Genomic DNA, 16,785 nt, shown 5'->3' with positions numbered 1-16,785 from the left:
TTAATGATTATTCATACGTCCTATTTTTTTTTTAATCAGAGGAAAACGAATTCAAAGACTGTAATTATTATATTACTTTTATTGCAAGGCAACTAACTTTAAACATTTACTCCTTCAAAATACTACATCATTAAATCAATTAATACTAACTTTTTTATACACATACAAGTACAACTAAGCAATCTTCGAACAAAACAGTAAATTACACACGTCATTACATAACAAAAACTAAGCATAGCTCTGTAAATGCCTCGTAGCTCTAATTGAGCCAACCCTTGACTTTTGACTCACGCATTGTATTACGACATTCGATTGTGTGTGAAGATTAAAATATTTTAATATTAAGGTGTAGGTCATATGACCGGTGATACCTATGAAACATACCTCAAGTCTAATGAGTGGACTTAACTAGAAACGAATGTCAGTGTCAACTCAACTTTTTCTTTCCAAATTGTATTATATGGTGTCGGTTCTGGTGGCATTAGACTCAGAGCCGGGTTTTGGTGAGCTAAGACAGGCTGTGGGCTGGAAAAAACTCCAAATAAAACAGGACTTCTTAAAACTAATCATGGACCAATATACCTTTGACACCAATTCAGAGAAAGTTGACATAGTCAAAGTCTTCTAACAAAATAATATGTCTTTACATACCAAAAAACTACAGCGCGATCTATATACTTGATGTCCTAAGATAAAATTAATTGTAGAAGTGGTGCTACAGATTTTGAAACAAACCATTCAGAGTTTTGTCGCTTTAGAAGTTGTGAACAAAAACTAAAGTAAATTTGTAAAGAATAGCACGCTAGCATAAAAATCATTAATAAAATAAGAGTGTCGATATGTGTTAATTATTCTTCTTATAGAAATAAAGCTACGCATATAACCGAAGGGGCGAAGGACGATTCGATCTTATGCGGGCACTTCCTGAATAAATAATGGTTTTATTTTAAAACAAAGACTCATTATTGCTTTATACAGTATCTAACCATGTCTAGTGCACATAAAACTAAAAACTTAAATTTTAAAATTGCCAGCAATTTCCTTATTTTACCAGCCTGCAGGGACTTAAACAGGGCTGCAGCCAAAAGGAGAGTCGTAGGCCTTAGTACAACATTAACCTCATTACGCCAGTAAGATATTACACAGGCTTGTGTTCATTGGTCACATGTGGATCGTGCAAGAATACAAGAATTTTGCTTCATTTTTAATTATATGCAATATCAAAAGCGAATTTATATGTAGGCGCACGGCCGTTCGATCACCAAATGCCAGAAACGCACCTAATTACAAGGACGCACGCAGTGTGTGTACTGTACAAAATATTTCAGGGTGATTTTCTCCCTTAGATTTATTTGGAACATTATTGTCGTAATGACCATTCAGCCTACTCAAAAGCACTAAACAATGTCCCAACGTATCCAATGTCAAAAAAAAATGTGAGCCGTCACGGGACGCCTGGCAGATGTGAAACATCGACATTAATTTGTAAAAGTAATATGCAGAAAATAACATATTGTGCTAGGAACTAAATATGTCATAATGATAATAAAATGATAAAATAAAATATTACGATTTTGTTCCAGATAACGATGACTATTTATTGAATTCGATTGCGCATGGCGACGCGTCGCCACACCGTACACACTACTGTATATATATACCATCGTATAGCGTGGCGACGCGTATACGCATACACGCCACGGCATGCGTCGCCACGCCAGAAATCGGTTTTACGTGCGGCTATAGATGTTTCACATCAAAAAAAACACTATCAATACAATAAGAAAATTTGAGTCTCATATTCTCAAATTATATGTCGTGACTTTTGACACGCATCTCTTGCGCCACGTCATTGAGCTCGGAATCCGGTCGGAGTCGTCCTAAAGGTTAGATCGAATATTAATGTTATGTAACCAACAATGCTACTAAAGTATGGGAATACAAATACTTGTTCCATTCGGTAAGCTTCTCATTGATTAATTTGAAACATTGGTTTCGCAAGAAATACCTAAATAATAATAAATAGTAAATTGTTGATTCGCCAACTTATTAATAGAAGTCGTAATCCTCCTACGAGATACTTTAATCACTTTAAAAATAAGCTGGTGCTTGTAATCTATAAGTATTATAAAAGAAATGTGTGTTAAGAACAGGTAGTGATAGAAACAATAATATTTAATACCAAGGCAAATAAGCTTACAGTCTAGTAATAACAATAGCGGTTTGTTAAACTGACTCCGGGGTTCGGATCTCAGGCACGTCTACTTTGAGTTAGGGGTACATTATAAATGAATTATCATTTGATTTTACAACAGACTGAGAAAAACTAAAGAACCGTACACACTATTAGGTACCCACCAAATTTATTTTAAAAAGTTCTTACAGATCTATGAAACATATGCTTCAATTTTTTTGTAATTGTAAACGCCCACTACAATTGTATTTATTTGTAGAGATAGAAACCAATTTCAAAATTAATTTCAAAATAGAGGGAACACACTAATTGGATACTAATATAAGGCATGTGTGCGAAATAATTTAATTAGCGGGATTGCATATCAGTGTAGAGCCGTGTGGCTAAGTAGCGTTTAATACATTCGTAAGAGGTGGCTCGCCTCGCGGTATGTAGAGTAAGGACGGTGAGCAGCGCACGCGCACTCGTTTGTATAGGGCTGTGTATTGTAGAGTCCCGGATCTATCCCAGTTTTAAAATTATAGCATTTGTTACTAGGATTCCATATTGGACGCTTGGAAACAAAAAGATGTAAATGAAAACTCGTAGACCCGGAAAACACTCGTATTTTCGTCATATAAATGTCTGCCTGGACGGCGATTGAACCCGGAACTCCCCGTGTCTGATTGGTCTGATGACTGCTCCACTGCGCCGATTTATTTCATAGCAACAAGCACAGTATCGGCGTTTTTAATTAAATTCTTGGTAGAACAATATTTTTGGGTCTGTTTAAGGACCTCTTGGCGAAACGTCCCGACTATTCGGCCTATGTCAAGACACGCTGAGGATTTTGCATGTGTCCTGTAAAACAAGTATTTTATATAAGTCTTACGTGTCAAAATTATTATCACCACCTAACAAACTTTACTACAATAATCGAAACGTATGAGCAATATATAAATACATTGTCAAAGTTCAAAGAATGTTTCGACGAAACATATTAAAGCTTCAAGTACATAAAAAACCAGAATCTGTTAAATATCTACTTTTTTACAAGTGCCAACCCTAAGTTTAAATATATAGAAGGTTAACGTACGGAATTCATCTCGTCTAGAGTATCAAAAATCTTCATTGCCCCAGTGATAAGGCTGTCTATTTGAAGCTTGTTTTTTAGCCAAACATCAGTGCCGAAACATCGCAAAAACCGCCATAGGTGGTAAATGACCCTAATAACAATGGTTCCGTTAAGAAACAGTTCATGTGCTGTTACTGCTGTTATGTTATATTATTATTTTATATGTAGAAAGAGAATAGGTATTATTAGGCAAAAGGGGCACAGGTCGACCACACACCCACACCCGACCAGGAGGACAGAAAACATGAAGAAAATGACGGGAAACCGCTGGATCGCTTGGAGTGGCATCAATTAGGGGAGGCATATGTTCAGGAGTATACTTAAATTATGTCACATTTAACAACATTAGCCTGATATCTTCGCAAAAAGATTCCTTTGCACATCTCCTAGAATTCATCCCCTTCTCACCTACAAGATACACAGGAAGAAAGGAGTTGAGTCGAATCAATTCGACTCATCACACGGCATGTTGTTTATTTGCATAAACACTGACATCACTTTTCATTTGGCGGACTGTATGCATGTTTGCAATCCTCCACTAAATAAAAATAGCCTGCAATGTTTTGAAGATGTAACCACCGTGAAGTGTAAGAGATTGCGCTTGGACATACCTTAGCCTTATTGTTATTAGCAGAGAAACAAGTTAGTTACACAGTTATTGTAAAAGCACAGACGGACCGCTAGAGCGTGACCGATACATTTCGTGCCGTGTTATAAACAGTTCGCAACCAACAAATTGTGATAATAGCTTGTAGATTGTCAATAAAACTTACGTAGGTGCTCCTAGATTAAATAACACACCGTCACGCCTATTTCAGAATATGTCCACGAAATCTTAATATGTGTTGTGTAATGTCTGTCTAAATAGTTTTCTAGAAGGCTTATTACAAATTGGAGCAGGCGTCAATAATGAAAAGAAAAAAAATACTACTACTAGAACTATTTCAGTCATTAAGATTTCTGCCCGGACTCTGACCGGGAATCGTAATTGAAATCTATTGCATCGTAAACTGGCATAGTCACCACAACAATCTAAAATTTTCTTTTTGAAGGTAATCCTTTTTTAGAAAGTTTAAGAATCTTAAAGTACCTGGACCTATTACTCCGCCTGTATAGCAACATTTGTTTAGACCACACATTAATTTCCTTCTCTTCTTTTCCAGATGTCAGTCCGCTCCAAAAGTAATGGATAGCCACAGTAGATCCGCGTCGCCGCGGGAGCCGTCGCGGCCGCAGCACCGGCCGCCGTCGCCGCCCTCCTCCCCCGCCGGCTTCGACAACCGCGCCTACCAACACGATGAAGACCCGAACCACAACGACTCTTTCGCCTCCAACCAACCGCACCAGAACGGACACACTAAAGAACTCAACGGTGACACGAAGACACTCGAAGCCGTCAACCTAGAACTCATCAATTTGACGCCCAAAAATGGAAACGCCAAGAAAAAGGACGTCGAAGTCGATATGAACGCGTCGAACCCCTACGACGAATACTTCGTGCCAGTCAACGAGCACAGGAAATATATGAGGTTTGTGGCTTACAAGTATTTCCTTAGAATTTCATTGCGACAAGCTTTCAATAACAATAGACGCTTATTGTAATTTAAGAGACGCGTCGCAATGAGGTTTACCGCTGGCTCTTTTGAAAACTGTGGCGATAATATAACCCATTATTACTGTGTCCTTTTCGAAATAATACAGTAAATCTAAATGTTTCAGCCAAAATGAATTTATGCAATTCTTAAAATCTATTCTTATTTTTTACTTCTTACTGACTATGTAGTCGATAAATGTATAGTTTTAGGTGTTATTTCAATCAACGTTTTCAAATGTAGCGTCTGTTTTACATCTCATAATGTTACAGCTAGTGTTCGCGAAATACTATTAACCACAACATGTTACCAATCACTGGGAACCAGTGCGTAATCATCACATTGATAAAAAGCCTTCAAAGTGCTGCATCATCACACACAAGTTGTGAATTCGTTTCGACCAACGGGATGAACAATGCCAGATGTTTATCTATTAGCGATACCGTTTGAACACGGTACATATTCTTTTAAAGTCACTGGAACAACTCGTCATTCCAATTCGTTTCAGCACGACTTCGTCCATTCTAGTGCCTACTGATAACTAAAGTAATTCCTTATACGGTACCATTTTTTACGCGCCTAACAGTGTTCAAGTTGTACGTGCTAGACTTGGTCTAGCATTACTTTTGGGTTATTTTCCAGTCTCTGACTATCTTCTTGCGAATTATCTGCAGTGCTACATTCCTGCAGTTCCTTTTTCAAATATAATATTATAACTTTCATAATATGAGCGATTTGACATCTTTAAGGTGGTAGAAATCTTCGTAGAAATCTTTTCTTATGATTCTGTTCTTTGGTCTATAGAATTTTTTTTTCGAGATTTGTTTACATTAGATTTCGTTGAGACAAGTTAAAAACACGTAAAAGAATGACAAACAGGATAAAGTGTTCTTCCAAAACTTAATTAAATGCGTTCTAATTGACAATTTAAGGCTTGATATTTTTTTTACTTAAGCAATTATATAACCACATTGTTTCAGCGACTGCCAAGTGATCCAATAAAAAATCTGCAGAGCGTGTCCCTTAAATTTGCCACTGGCGATACTAAACACCAAGTTTCCGTTACAATTACTGCTAATTAAGTAGCAAATAGAACAAAGTGTATTGTCCTTGATGGCAATGACTTAACCGTGTCATTTTAAATTTATAAGTAAAACGTGATATTTATAGCTCTTATAGAAATAGGTATACTTCCGAAAATAGTAGTAACCTAGGTTTACCTGCTGTGTCTGTACACATAGCGTATTTATATCTGCATTAGTGCTAGCCTAGTGGTTTGGAATTTAGCCTCTCGATTTAAAAGTGGGTTCGGAACCCATGCCCACCTTATGAGTTTTCAAATGTGCGACTTACAAATTAATTACCAGTTGCTTAAATCGTGCAAGAATTCCTAAAAGTTCTATAAAACAGTGTTTAATTGTGTGTGAACTGTGAAGTCTATCAATCCGCACATCGCTTTATATCTTTAACTACAATTACTTTTCCAGGAAATGATTAAAGTCAATTATATCAGAATTCCAATAAATTATCCAATGGACACATGCATAACATTCTTTAAATAAAATAAATAACAATGTTAATTGGTGTCATAAAAATGTACTTATCTACATGCTCATTAAACCAAGTAACCATATTATACTACTATGTCTATCAGTAACGAATCAACCGGTAATAAGGTAATATTAGATAACATCGATTGATTGATCGGAATCGATCGATTATTGTGGAAAGCCAGTGGATTCTTGCACAACTGCACTGGCTAAATATAAATTACTTGTTTTTTCGTGATGCCGGTGTTGTATAGTTCAAGGGTTCATTTACATTTATAGAAATAGTCCCAGGGCGGGCAAAAATTGTTCTCTACAAAAATTTTTGACTTATTTATATCTAAAAGACAGCCGTGCATCATGGGTCATGCTTTTTATAATGTTGTATAGATTTTTTTTTTCTGCACGGCCCGAGTTTGACATATTTAATGTAGATGTAATAGAAACTTAAAACTATATTATGACAATGCTTATAAAATAGAAATTGTGTGTGAAAAGTTATTCCGTTCTATGGTTTTAAATTACATGGATCCGCATGGAGAAATGTAGCTTAATGAGACTGAGAAAATCAAAAAGAAACAAGTTGTCTTGAATACACTTCTGTCCCATTTCTGGGTACCTACAGGGCATTTATTTTATTATGAGAAGGGTTAAGTCATAGTCCACCACACTAGCTGAGTACAAATTAGATTTTATACACTTTTAAGAAGTTTTTTTAAATCTCTCAGGAACGTAGGTTTCCTCACGATGTATTCCTTCACCGTTAAAAAAAGCACAGATTCAAATCTGGGGTCCTTGCTTTAAACAGAGAATTTCAAACCACTACACTGTCACTATTTGACATAAACCAGACTAGGTAAGTATTCTATAAATTTTATGAATTCTAAGCGCAAGATAGAAAGAGAATGCGGTTTAAGTAATAACACGGATAACAGAACGTTACACAACTGTGGTCAACGCTCGGTACGGATAACTAATGTTATTAACGCATACGTAATTATCGTGTTACTTTAGTATTACATCCACTGTATGAGCACTAAGTGTCTGAAATGAAAAAATACAAAAAATCTTGAATTGATCAGTTACTTTTTATATATGATTTTGTTAGAACCCTCTGTGGTTCGTCCGGAAACACCACCGCCACAATTATTTATGCTGATAACAGCAGTGTTAAGCACTACTGTGTTCTGGTTTGAAGGGTGTGGAAAACATACTTACACGTATTCGTGGCGTCCCGACTTAGTCCGAAGGAGTAGAGATACACCTCTTGCCACCCTCAGGTAGAAATCTTATCTGGGATTGATTACAGATGTGACGGCAATAGCCTCTTACCATCAGGTGGACTGCATGTTCGTTTGCTGCTGCAATATTATAAAAAGTCGCAAACGAGCATGCTGATGGTAAGTGGTCACTATCACTCATGGACATTTGTAACTAACTCAATAATGTATGTAACATGGGTTCTACTCTACCCGAAGCCGCTAATCTAATCCCACTAACTTTAAGAGCAAACCTGTACCCAACTGTAGGATGGGTTCACGACGAACTGGATGTTTGTTTGATACTTATTTTTCATAAAACAAAATCGAAAAGTATCTTTGAAAAAGCCGTTAAATACGAAAACACGTTTATAATAGCCGCACATAAGCCTATGGTTAAGTCGGCTTCTGTCAAGCTTGGAATTCATATTAACATAATATTATTTAAGTATCCGAGGATTGTGTACTGAATGTTAAGTATGCGTCAGCTTCAATGTAGTCTTAATAGGTGTAATATATTATTATGAACTTTAGTTTTTGAGGTCATTTTATTATATGACGCTGTACCTATATAAAAACACCTGTCTTATGAACAATGATTTTAAATTAAGTGATAAGTATTAAGTATTGAACTCTGATATTTTCATACTATGTTGAAAATCTAACCAGACAGACATATAAACCATAAATTGTATGAAAATACTGAATACTCCCTACGTTTGGACATGTTTTAGAAAAACTTTCTTACCAGTGTTACTATAATAACTACAATATTTATACTGACTTTCCTTTACAAAGAAGTCTTCCTTTAAATTCTTTTGTTATTATTTTCGTAATAAGTAATATTTTGTACATATTTGTATTTTGTATTCGTAAAATATGTTGAAGTATACTCATGGGAGAAAATATCTGTAATAATTGATTCATTTATAAATTCCGTAAAAATTAGTCAGCCATTTTAAAAGAAAGCCCGCAATGGTGGTTCAACCGCTAAATAATAACAAAATTCTTGTTTTAATACCTTTCAGATAAGCAAAGCTTAGAAAATAGTCGTTGCTTTGAAATCACAGATTTAGAAAATTAATTTGTACATCGTATACGAGTTGGCCTTGGCGGGATGACGGGTCCAATCGACATTTAATTTTGTCAACGGTTGGCGCGAACACGCGAATAGCAACGCGCCTAGTGAATTTGAAATGAGTAACGTTCGATTTTATAACGTTCTGGCGCCATTTTTTTATAGTTTTTTACACGTGTGGGTTTATTGATTCATTGATAAATAAAAAATAAGTATTTTGTTGCTCTAGTTTTGAGGTGCTACATTATTAAAGGTGAGACGTCACAACTAAATGCCCACTCCTCAGAGGTCGCAACGCATATAAGACATCCAAGTTGGGATCTATTCCTGTTCTATTTGGGTCTATGGAGGAAGTTCACGGATTGGAGTACCTTTTAATAACAGCAAATGGATCGTTTGCTACTTTTACTACTTTTACTACAAAAATATTAAAAAATGGAAAATATATTGAACAAAGAAAAAGCATTTACCTCTTAAAATAAATTAATAAAAAATCCACGAAATGAAATCAATGTCTTTATTTGAATTCAATTCAGTACTAAAAACGAAGGTTAAGTAATTTGGAGCACTGTCCAAGCATCCAAGTAAGCGGTGCTTACCGAGGTCGCCTAACCTATAATTATCTGAAAAATTTAAAAATATCCGCTCTTAATTACACCACCCATTTACGTAAAGCTATTGGATAAGAATTCGAGTAGTTTTAACGACATAATGACGGGTAATGGACTATTTGAAGACGATAAATCATTTTTTTTGTCAAATTTCCATGTTTCCACTTTCAATTATTTACTTATTTATATTACGTTGAAATTATAAGTGGATAATAAAAAAGGCACATATTAGTAAAGGTTTCAGCAATAATATCAAATCTACATATAATAATAATAATTGGTAAAAGTGCCATGAAACAAATCAAAAATATTAAATAGGTATTTGCCATAATTATTATAAAACAGAAACATTATTGCGTGAAAAAAAATAACGTTACGTTTTCAAGTACTCAAAATATAAGTTATTTTTATTAGGGTTATTGCCCGGAAATGCACAGGAAGTCCCTAAATGGCACGACGTCCATCTATGAACCTCATGAGTCGCAAATACATTATCTGTAAAGTCACGGCCGATGCACCTGCGGGACGCGCACGATTTAAAAATGAATTGCTATTGTCTATGCACGAACTACAGATACAGAATGTATACGACTTCATAAAAATATCTTTATGTTAGTAACTACTGATCGTGAACGTTGTATTAATAATTTATAAGATGTAATGCGTATAAAAATCGAATGAAAGAATATTTAAAACAAATCGAACGCTAAATGTAACCCATTTAAAATAGAGTTCGAAAAAGGCAATAGTTGTATGTTCGGCTGCATGTAAGTATTTTTCCTTATCATAATTGAAATATCAATATCAATGTGTTATGTTTTAAAAAATCTAACTTTTAAAAAAGAAATTATAAACAGCCAAAACATGCAAACTGGCCGTTTAGGTAAGAAACGAATTATAAGTAAAGAAACTACAATTGCGTGTCAGTTTCGAAAGATGATTGATATGTCTTTCGTTTTTCTTTAAATGCTCGGCAGTTTCAGGTTACGGCCGGCATTGTTCAGCCGAAATCCGGCAGAAAGTTTAAACAGCTCGCTCTGTGGCTAGTTGTAAACAACAAATAACTTGCCACTAAACCATCCCGTTTTGTTTCGAGAAAGCCGTTGCATATTCAACGCGGGAATAACAAAGGCTTCGTTTGAAAGAAATTCAAAACAATGCAACTAGCCCACAGTACATAATACTTTAAGTGGCCATACGTCGCAATCTGGGTGGGACTGTCCAATTTACGCTATCTGTGCCGTTGTCTCAGTGCCTTAACTAAATTACGGCCGTTTTCTCTGTTACTACATAATAAAAATAATTTTAATAAATATAGATTAAATACATAGTTCTGAGTCCGGGCTTAAAAACTAATTATTAATTACAATCAATCAAATCCTCTACATTCCTTGAAATCTAGGTGCGATTCTAAAATTAGGTTCATACAAATGCAAAACAAAAGCCGATGTTAAACCATACACAAACACTCAATTATCAAGTAGATTATTTTCTACAGTAATCCACAAGTGTTCCGTTTTGATGAAAAATAATAAGCCCAATAATAATTCTCAATCAATTAAAAACATTTGGTACTTTAAGCTCATTCACTTGTATCTATAACACTCCACGTCCCGCTTTGATGAAAATAATGGGCACAGTAATAATAAGTACTCAGTCCAAGACATTTGGAACATGTAGCATATCCACGCCTTAAGTAACGCATACAAGGTTAGGTAAACAACTTGATTGAGTTCACACTTTAATTAACAAACTTACACTTTCAGTACAGTTTTGGGTACGTTTCTTTATATCAAATAAATACGTCTAAATCTGCCGTCCATAACGGCTCTATAGTATTTATGTATTTTAACACGCTTTTATTAGCTTCAGACGTATGTATGTTAGTATGTAACGGAATCTTTGAACATGATTTTAACCCCCTTCAAAACGTCGGATTAACTCGAAATTTGGCATACTTATTAAGGACCGATGACAGTTCAATATTTTAAACATTAATAGTTTTGTACCATTGTCCTTATCAACATCCTCTGGATTAACGATTTTTGCGGGGTGCTCCATTTATCAGGTTCGAAAAGCACCCCACACTTTTTCCACAATTATACTATTTACTGTTCCTTAATTGATTCTTAGATTGAAAATTATTTTCTACTTTTTAGTTGATTTTATCATAAAAGCGTGTTTTTTAGTTTTTTGAACTATAATTATTTACAATACAATCAGTCAAAGTTCATAATAATTATACAAAAATTTACAAACTGACTAACAAAACCAAAGACCAAAAGCCTTTTTTGATGTGAAACATCTATAGCCGCACGTAAAACCGATTTCTGACGCGGCGACGCATGCCGTGGCGATGCGTCGCCACGCTATACGATGGTATATATATACAGTCTATATGCAGTAGTGTGTACGGTGTGGCGACGCGTCGCCATGCGCAATCGAATTTAATAAATAGTCATCGTTATCTGGAAAAAAATCGTAATATTTTATTTTATCATTATGACATATTTAGTTCCTATCACAATATGTTATTTTCTGCATATTACTTTTACAAAATAATGTCGATGTTTCACATCTGCCAGGCGTCCCGTGACGGCTCACATTTTTTATTTATTATATAGGACTAGCAGACGAGTATGCAGTCACCTGATGGCTACTACCCATGCTGCCAGATTAAATATTCCGACCCGAGATCGGCCACAGATGCACCGCTACCCCTGAGGGCTAGCTGGAATGCCTCGGAAAAGTATGTGTCCCTTATCACATCCTTCAAACCAGAACATAACAGCGCTTAACACTGCTGTTGTTAGGAAGAAATAGATGTGGCGGTGATGCCGCCGGTGTCGAACCACAAAGGGTCTTCGAAAGCCTAGGATTTGAGTACGGGGGTACTCAATCAGATACCAATTATACCACTAAGCTGTCACTGCTCAATATAATTTCACTAGCTCATCACCAATTCCTGCCACGTCGGACGGCGGGAGCAAACAGACCGCACATGTGGTTCGACTCCCACTCATTAGTATGCACTGTTAATCTTTATGGAGTTTAATATGCCGAGACGAGGTTCTATTACATTCACTTGATATAAATGTCCGATTCTAACAAGACTTGATTAAGTCAAATGGTTAAGAGTGCGTGTTAATTTTATGTTTAATTAATTAATATTTTATTTCAAGTCTGATCGCCGGTTTCACTTGATTATTTTAAGTTTTAATATGTTTAATTACTTCCTCGTTGAGGACTACAATTTTAGCATAAACACATATTATTGAAGAAATAAACGACCAAGCAGTCTGATAGTAAATGGTCAATGTCGTGGAAAGACATGTGTGACAAACTCCATTTAGAACTGAAGCCGATTACAGATGCATTGACATTCCTGAAGTCCTGAGTTGGTACTAAAAACTAACCTTCCACAAAATAATCAGAAAACACTAAGAAAACACTAATCAGAAAACACACATAACAATATTTGTTTGAAATCCCAAATCGACTTGTAAAGTCGCTATCAATCATCATCATCATCTACCCACTACTGTCCCACTGCTGGCTGTCCACTGCGCTGGCCAAGTGCGAATTGGTAGACTTCACATACCTTCGAAAACTTTTTTACACTATCAATACTTGACATATAACTTCGCACTTACACAACTTACGCAGCTTCAAACAGCATAACAGTCATGGTGTCTATGCCATTGTTACGCAAACCGCGGTAATAGCTCCCATTCATAATGTCACTTGCTCAATGAATCGTTGCAATCAATCTATGGAACTAGGGCAGCTTTTCTAGTCTCTGATTGTTTGTGGTTTCTATAAGCTTATTTCTGAAACAGAGTCTAAGGTTTTTAATCCTCGATGAAAAAATGTGTTAGAACATGTGTATTGTGTATGTCAATATTCTTAACCAGTTAAAAGTAGCTTTAACTGAAAAACATGCATATTGAGTATTTTTAACTAAACAAGATTGTCAAATGTACGAGTGTTTTTCTTTGTAAATCATAAGTATTTCAACTGATTATGAATTTTGGTTATAATAGGTATTTCTATTCAGTAGGTATCCTAAATGGATAAACCAATGAAATATATTATTTTAAATATGTCTAAATTATTTCACACTATTGTCTCATTGCAATAACATCAATTTATGAAAACTATATAGGTACTTACCCAGTACTCTATGATGTAATACATGAAAGCGAAATCCAAATGAATTAACAGATTTAATTGTTTCAAATTGCTTCATTTACCGTAATTTTGGTGAACAAAGTTTCTAATGAAGCGGACATTGTAATTAAATGAGGATATATGTATCGGAAGTTATTTATCAGTGTAGTGTAGTAACTTGGTGATGTCCGGTTTGTGATTTCCGAAAACTGTGCGATTTCAAAATGAGCTCGAATTAATTACGCTACACGTGTCCATCATCGATCACGCTATTGAAGTTTTTCTAAACATCAATACCTACTGCAAAGGCAGTGAAATCGTTCATGGTTAATTGCTGAAGAAGAGGTGGTTCGCCACATCTGTCTCTGCCTTATAACAAATGTTGAATGCTACTGTATTCCACTTTGAATTTAAAGCGTGTGTTAAAGAAAAACATTTATAAGAGGAGTTCTAATTTACTCTTTTTGTTTTGTCATAGGTACAGAAACGTTGGGATTTTTCTAATATTTTTAGTTTATTTTCAAATGACTTTTCACACTAGAGAAGTAAATTATTTTAGGTTACGTAAGTATATTATTATTTGTACTTTATTTACCCTTACATTTACTTAACATTTTGTATTTACTTCGAAACTCTTTTTCCAATATTTTTACATCTACTGGTCATTTCCGGACAGACACTGCTTAAAAACATTTAAATTTCTAAAGTCAATGATAACTTCAACAAATTTCTTAAATATTCCACTAGACGCCATGTTGTAGAAATCTTGGAACTGTAGGAAGGTCGGTCACCTAATTATTGATGTGTGACTCGGACAGGTATCGTGTTTCCACACATGTGTACCAGCTCTTCGCTAAGCTTTCTACTGTAGGAACTCGTATCAGGTTGTTCTGATAAAACTAGTTTATTCTTAACAATTGTTTAAATAAAGTGGGACTTTTGACGTTTGAAGGAGCGTATACAAAAGGTATGAATTGGAAGAGGAACAGGGAATAGAAAACATTATGATAATAACGTGAATTATTTTCTAATGATTTTTATGTTTAAGTACTATAATTGGAAAAAAAAGGAATTCTTTATAACTAATTTCCTTAACACTTACGTTTCACATACCATAGATTTAATAAGCTATGAAAAAAGTCTACGAGTTTAAATAAATGATCTATGGTTTATTCATGAAGATGATTAGTTAATAATCGACGTTTCGTATTTTTAACGGCCAATATCATTAAAAAAATCAAAAAGACTTTAGAAAAATCTTTACAAAGCCAATATTTTTACAAATCGCCAAAACTAAACAATTATTTATTTTTTTCCTATACGCATCTTGATGTTTACTTAGTTATCTAATATTAAAATTCTCGTGTCACAATGTTAGTTACCGTCAGTGGCGAATTAAAAAATAAATATAGTTCAAAAAACTAAAAAACACGCTTTTATGATAAAATTAACTAAAAAGTAGAAAATCTAAATGAATCTAGGAATCAATTAAGGAACGGTAAATAGTATAATTGTGAAATAAATCTACAAAGTTTGAACGAAATCTGGCCGTTTTAAGTGGGTCAAAATCGCGCCCAAAGAAGTCGGTTACAAACATACAAACAAACATACAAACATACAGGTGAAGCTAATAAAAAGCGTGTAAAAATTAAGGTCTAGGCTGTTTAGTTTTTGCCGCCCCTGCTTCTACAATTGTCATGTCTTACTAGAGGTGAGGCGTATATACTGGAACAGGTTCAGGGACTAGGTAGTTTCCCGGACTAGGTAGTTTCTGGACTAGGTAGTTTATAGGATTAGGTAGTTTGCGCTCCTGTTTTTTTTTTTTTGCTCGCCACGTCGGCTCAGAACATGTTTCCCGTTGTTATTTTGCTCGTCGCGCCGGCTTATGATACGGTTCCCGTTTTTTTTTGCTCGTCACGCTGGCTCGTAACACGGTTCCCTTTTTTATTTGCTCGTCGCGCCCTCATGATACGGTTCCCGTTTTTTTTTTTTTTGCTCGTCACGCCAGTTCATGACACGTTTAAGGCATAAACGAACTAGCTTCCTAATTAGCAAAAAAATCGGTCCCCAAATTTGCCGCCCTAGGCTGAAGCCTACTCATCCTGCTGGTAAATCCGCCACTGGTTACCGTACTCCTCCGAAACGGCTTAACCGATTTTCACCAAATTTTATATGCATATTCAGTAGGTCTGAGAATCGGCTACTATCTATTTTTCATACCCCTAAGTGGTAAGGGCTGTTCACCCTTATTTTTTTTTTATTTATATGGCAACACAATATTTGCCGGGTCAGCTAGTTATTACATAAAATATATTCTTTCATTCGCTATAGTTACAAAAATATATTATACCTTTTAATAACTCATATAGCACTGTCTGACAAATGACTACACGTCGGCTCAATATAACGAAAGGTTCATTACTCATTACTCGATCTATATCGGGAAAATTGAAAGATGTAAGCGAAAATAAGAATAATGCGTTCTGTGATTGATCGTTCCTATAACTACCCTTCTCATCATGTTCTTTGTTCTCAAAAAATGTAGGAACCTAGTTTTATTTCTCACGCTATACACGTACAAAAATTTTAATCTTTTTCCACAGATAGTTTATAATATCTAAGCTATTTTTGTATAGATAAAAAATAAAGTATTTAATTCAAGGAGGTACTTGTAAATTGTAATTGCAAAATAACCACTGCAAAAAAAAAGTTAAAATTAGGGGTGTGCGAATATCGTTCGAATCGAATCGAATCGAATATCAATATTCGATTCGAAATTCGAATCGAATAATTCGAATTTTCGAATTATTCGAAAATCTTCGAATAATTCGAAAAAATTCGAATAATTCGAAAAATTTCGAATAATTCATAAAAATTTCGAATAATTCGAAAGTTTTCGAATAATTCGCGAATTAAGGGGGTATTCTAGTCTAGAAGCATGAATTTCAGGTAATTTTTTGAATTGCCGTAAAAAAAGGCAATCAATATTTTTTTTTACCATCCATTTTTTTATAAGTTATTTATTAACATTACAAGAATAGGATCATCCCCAAATTTCAATTTTTATTATTTCATTATTAAAAAAAAAAACTATATTAATTGTTCTATTTGTGTAACTATATGGTTTAAATAAAATATATATTGACTGTTAAATTTTTATTCGAAAATTGAAAATAAGAAACCCTGAAAAAATTCGAATTATTCAAAAATTTTCGGATTA

General features: G+C 34.7%; 1 protein-coding gene across 2 annotated transcripts in view; it reads left to right on the top strand.

Moving 5' to 3' along the window:
• Positions 1-16,785, top strand: part of LOC140747230 (uncharacterized) — a 78,938-nt gene that overhangs the window by 51,003 nt on the left and 11,150 nt on the right. For both annotated transcript variants that reach the window (XM_073079533.1, XM_073079532.1), the window contains one exon: positions 4,472-4,837. In XM_073079533.1, the coding sequence (XP_072935634.1) occupies positions 4,494-4,837 (344 nt within the window). In that variant the 5' untranslated portion in view covers positions 4,472-4,493. The remainder of the gene's footprint in view (positions 1-4,471; positions 4,838-16,785) is intronic.

The sequence above is a fragment of the Epargyreus clarus genome, unplaced genomic scaffold (genome assembly GCF_041222505.1).
Source record: "Epargyreus clarus isolate Ecla_fem2 unplaced genomic scaffold, WU_Ecla_fem_2.2 ptg000014l, whole genome shotgun sequence".
In the NCBI taxonomy this organism is placed as follows: domain Eukaryota; kingdom Metazoa; phylum Arthropoda; class Insecta; order Lepidoptera; family Hesperiidae; genus Epargyreus; species Epargyreus clarus.
The sequence above is the reverse complement of the archived record's forward strand: the minus strand, read 5'-3'. Positions and strand labels throughout refer to the sequence as shown.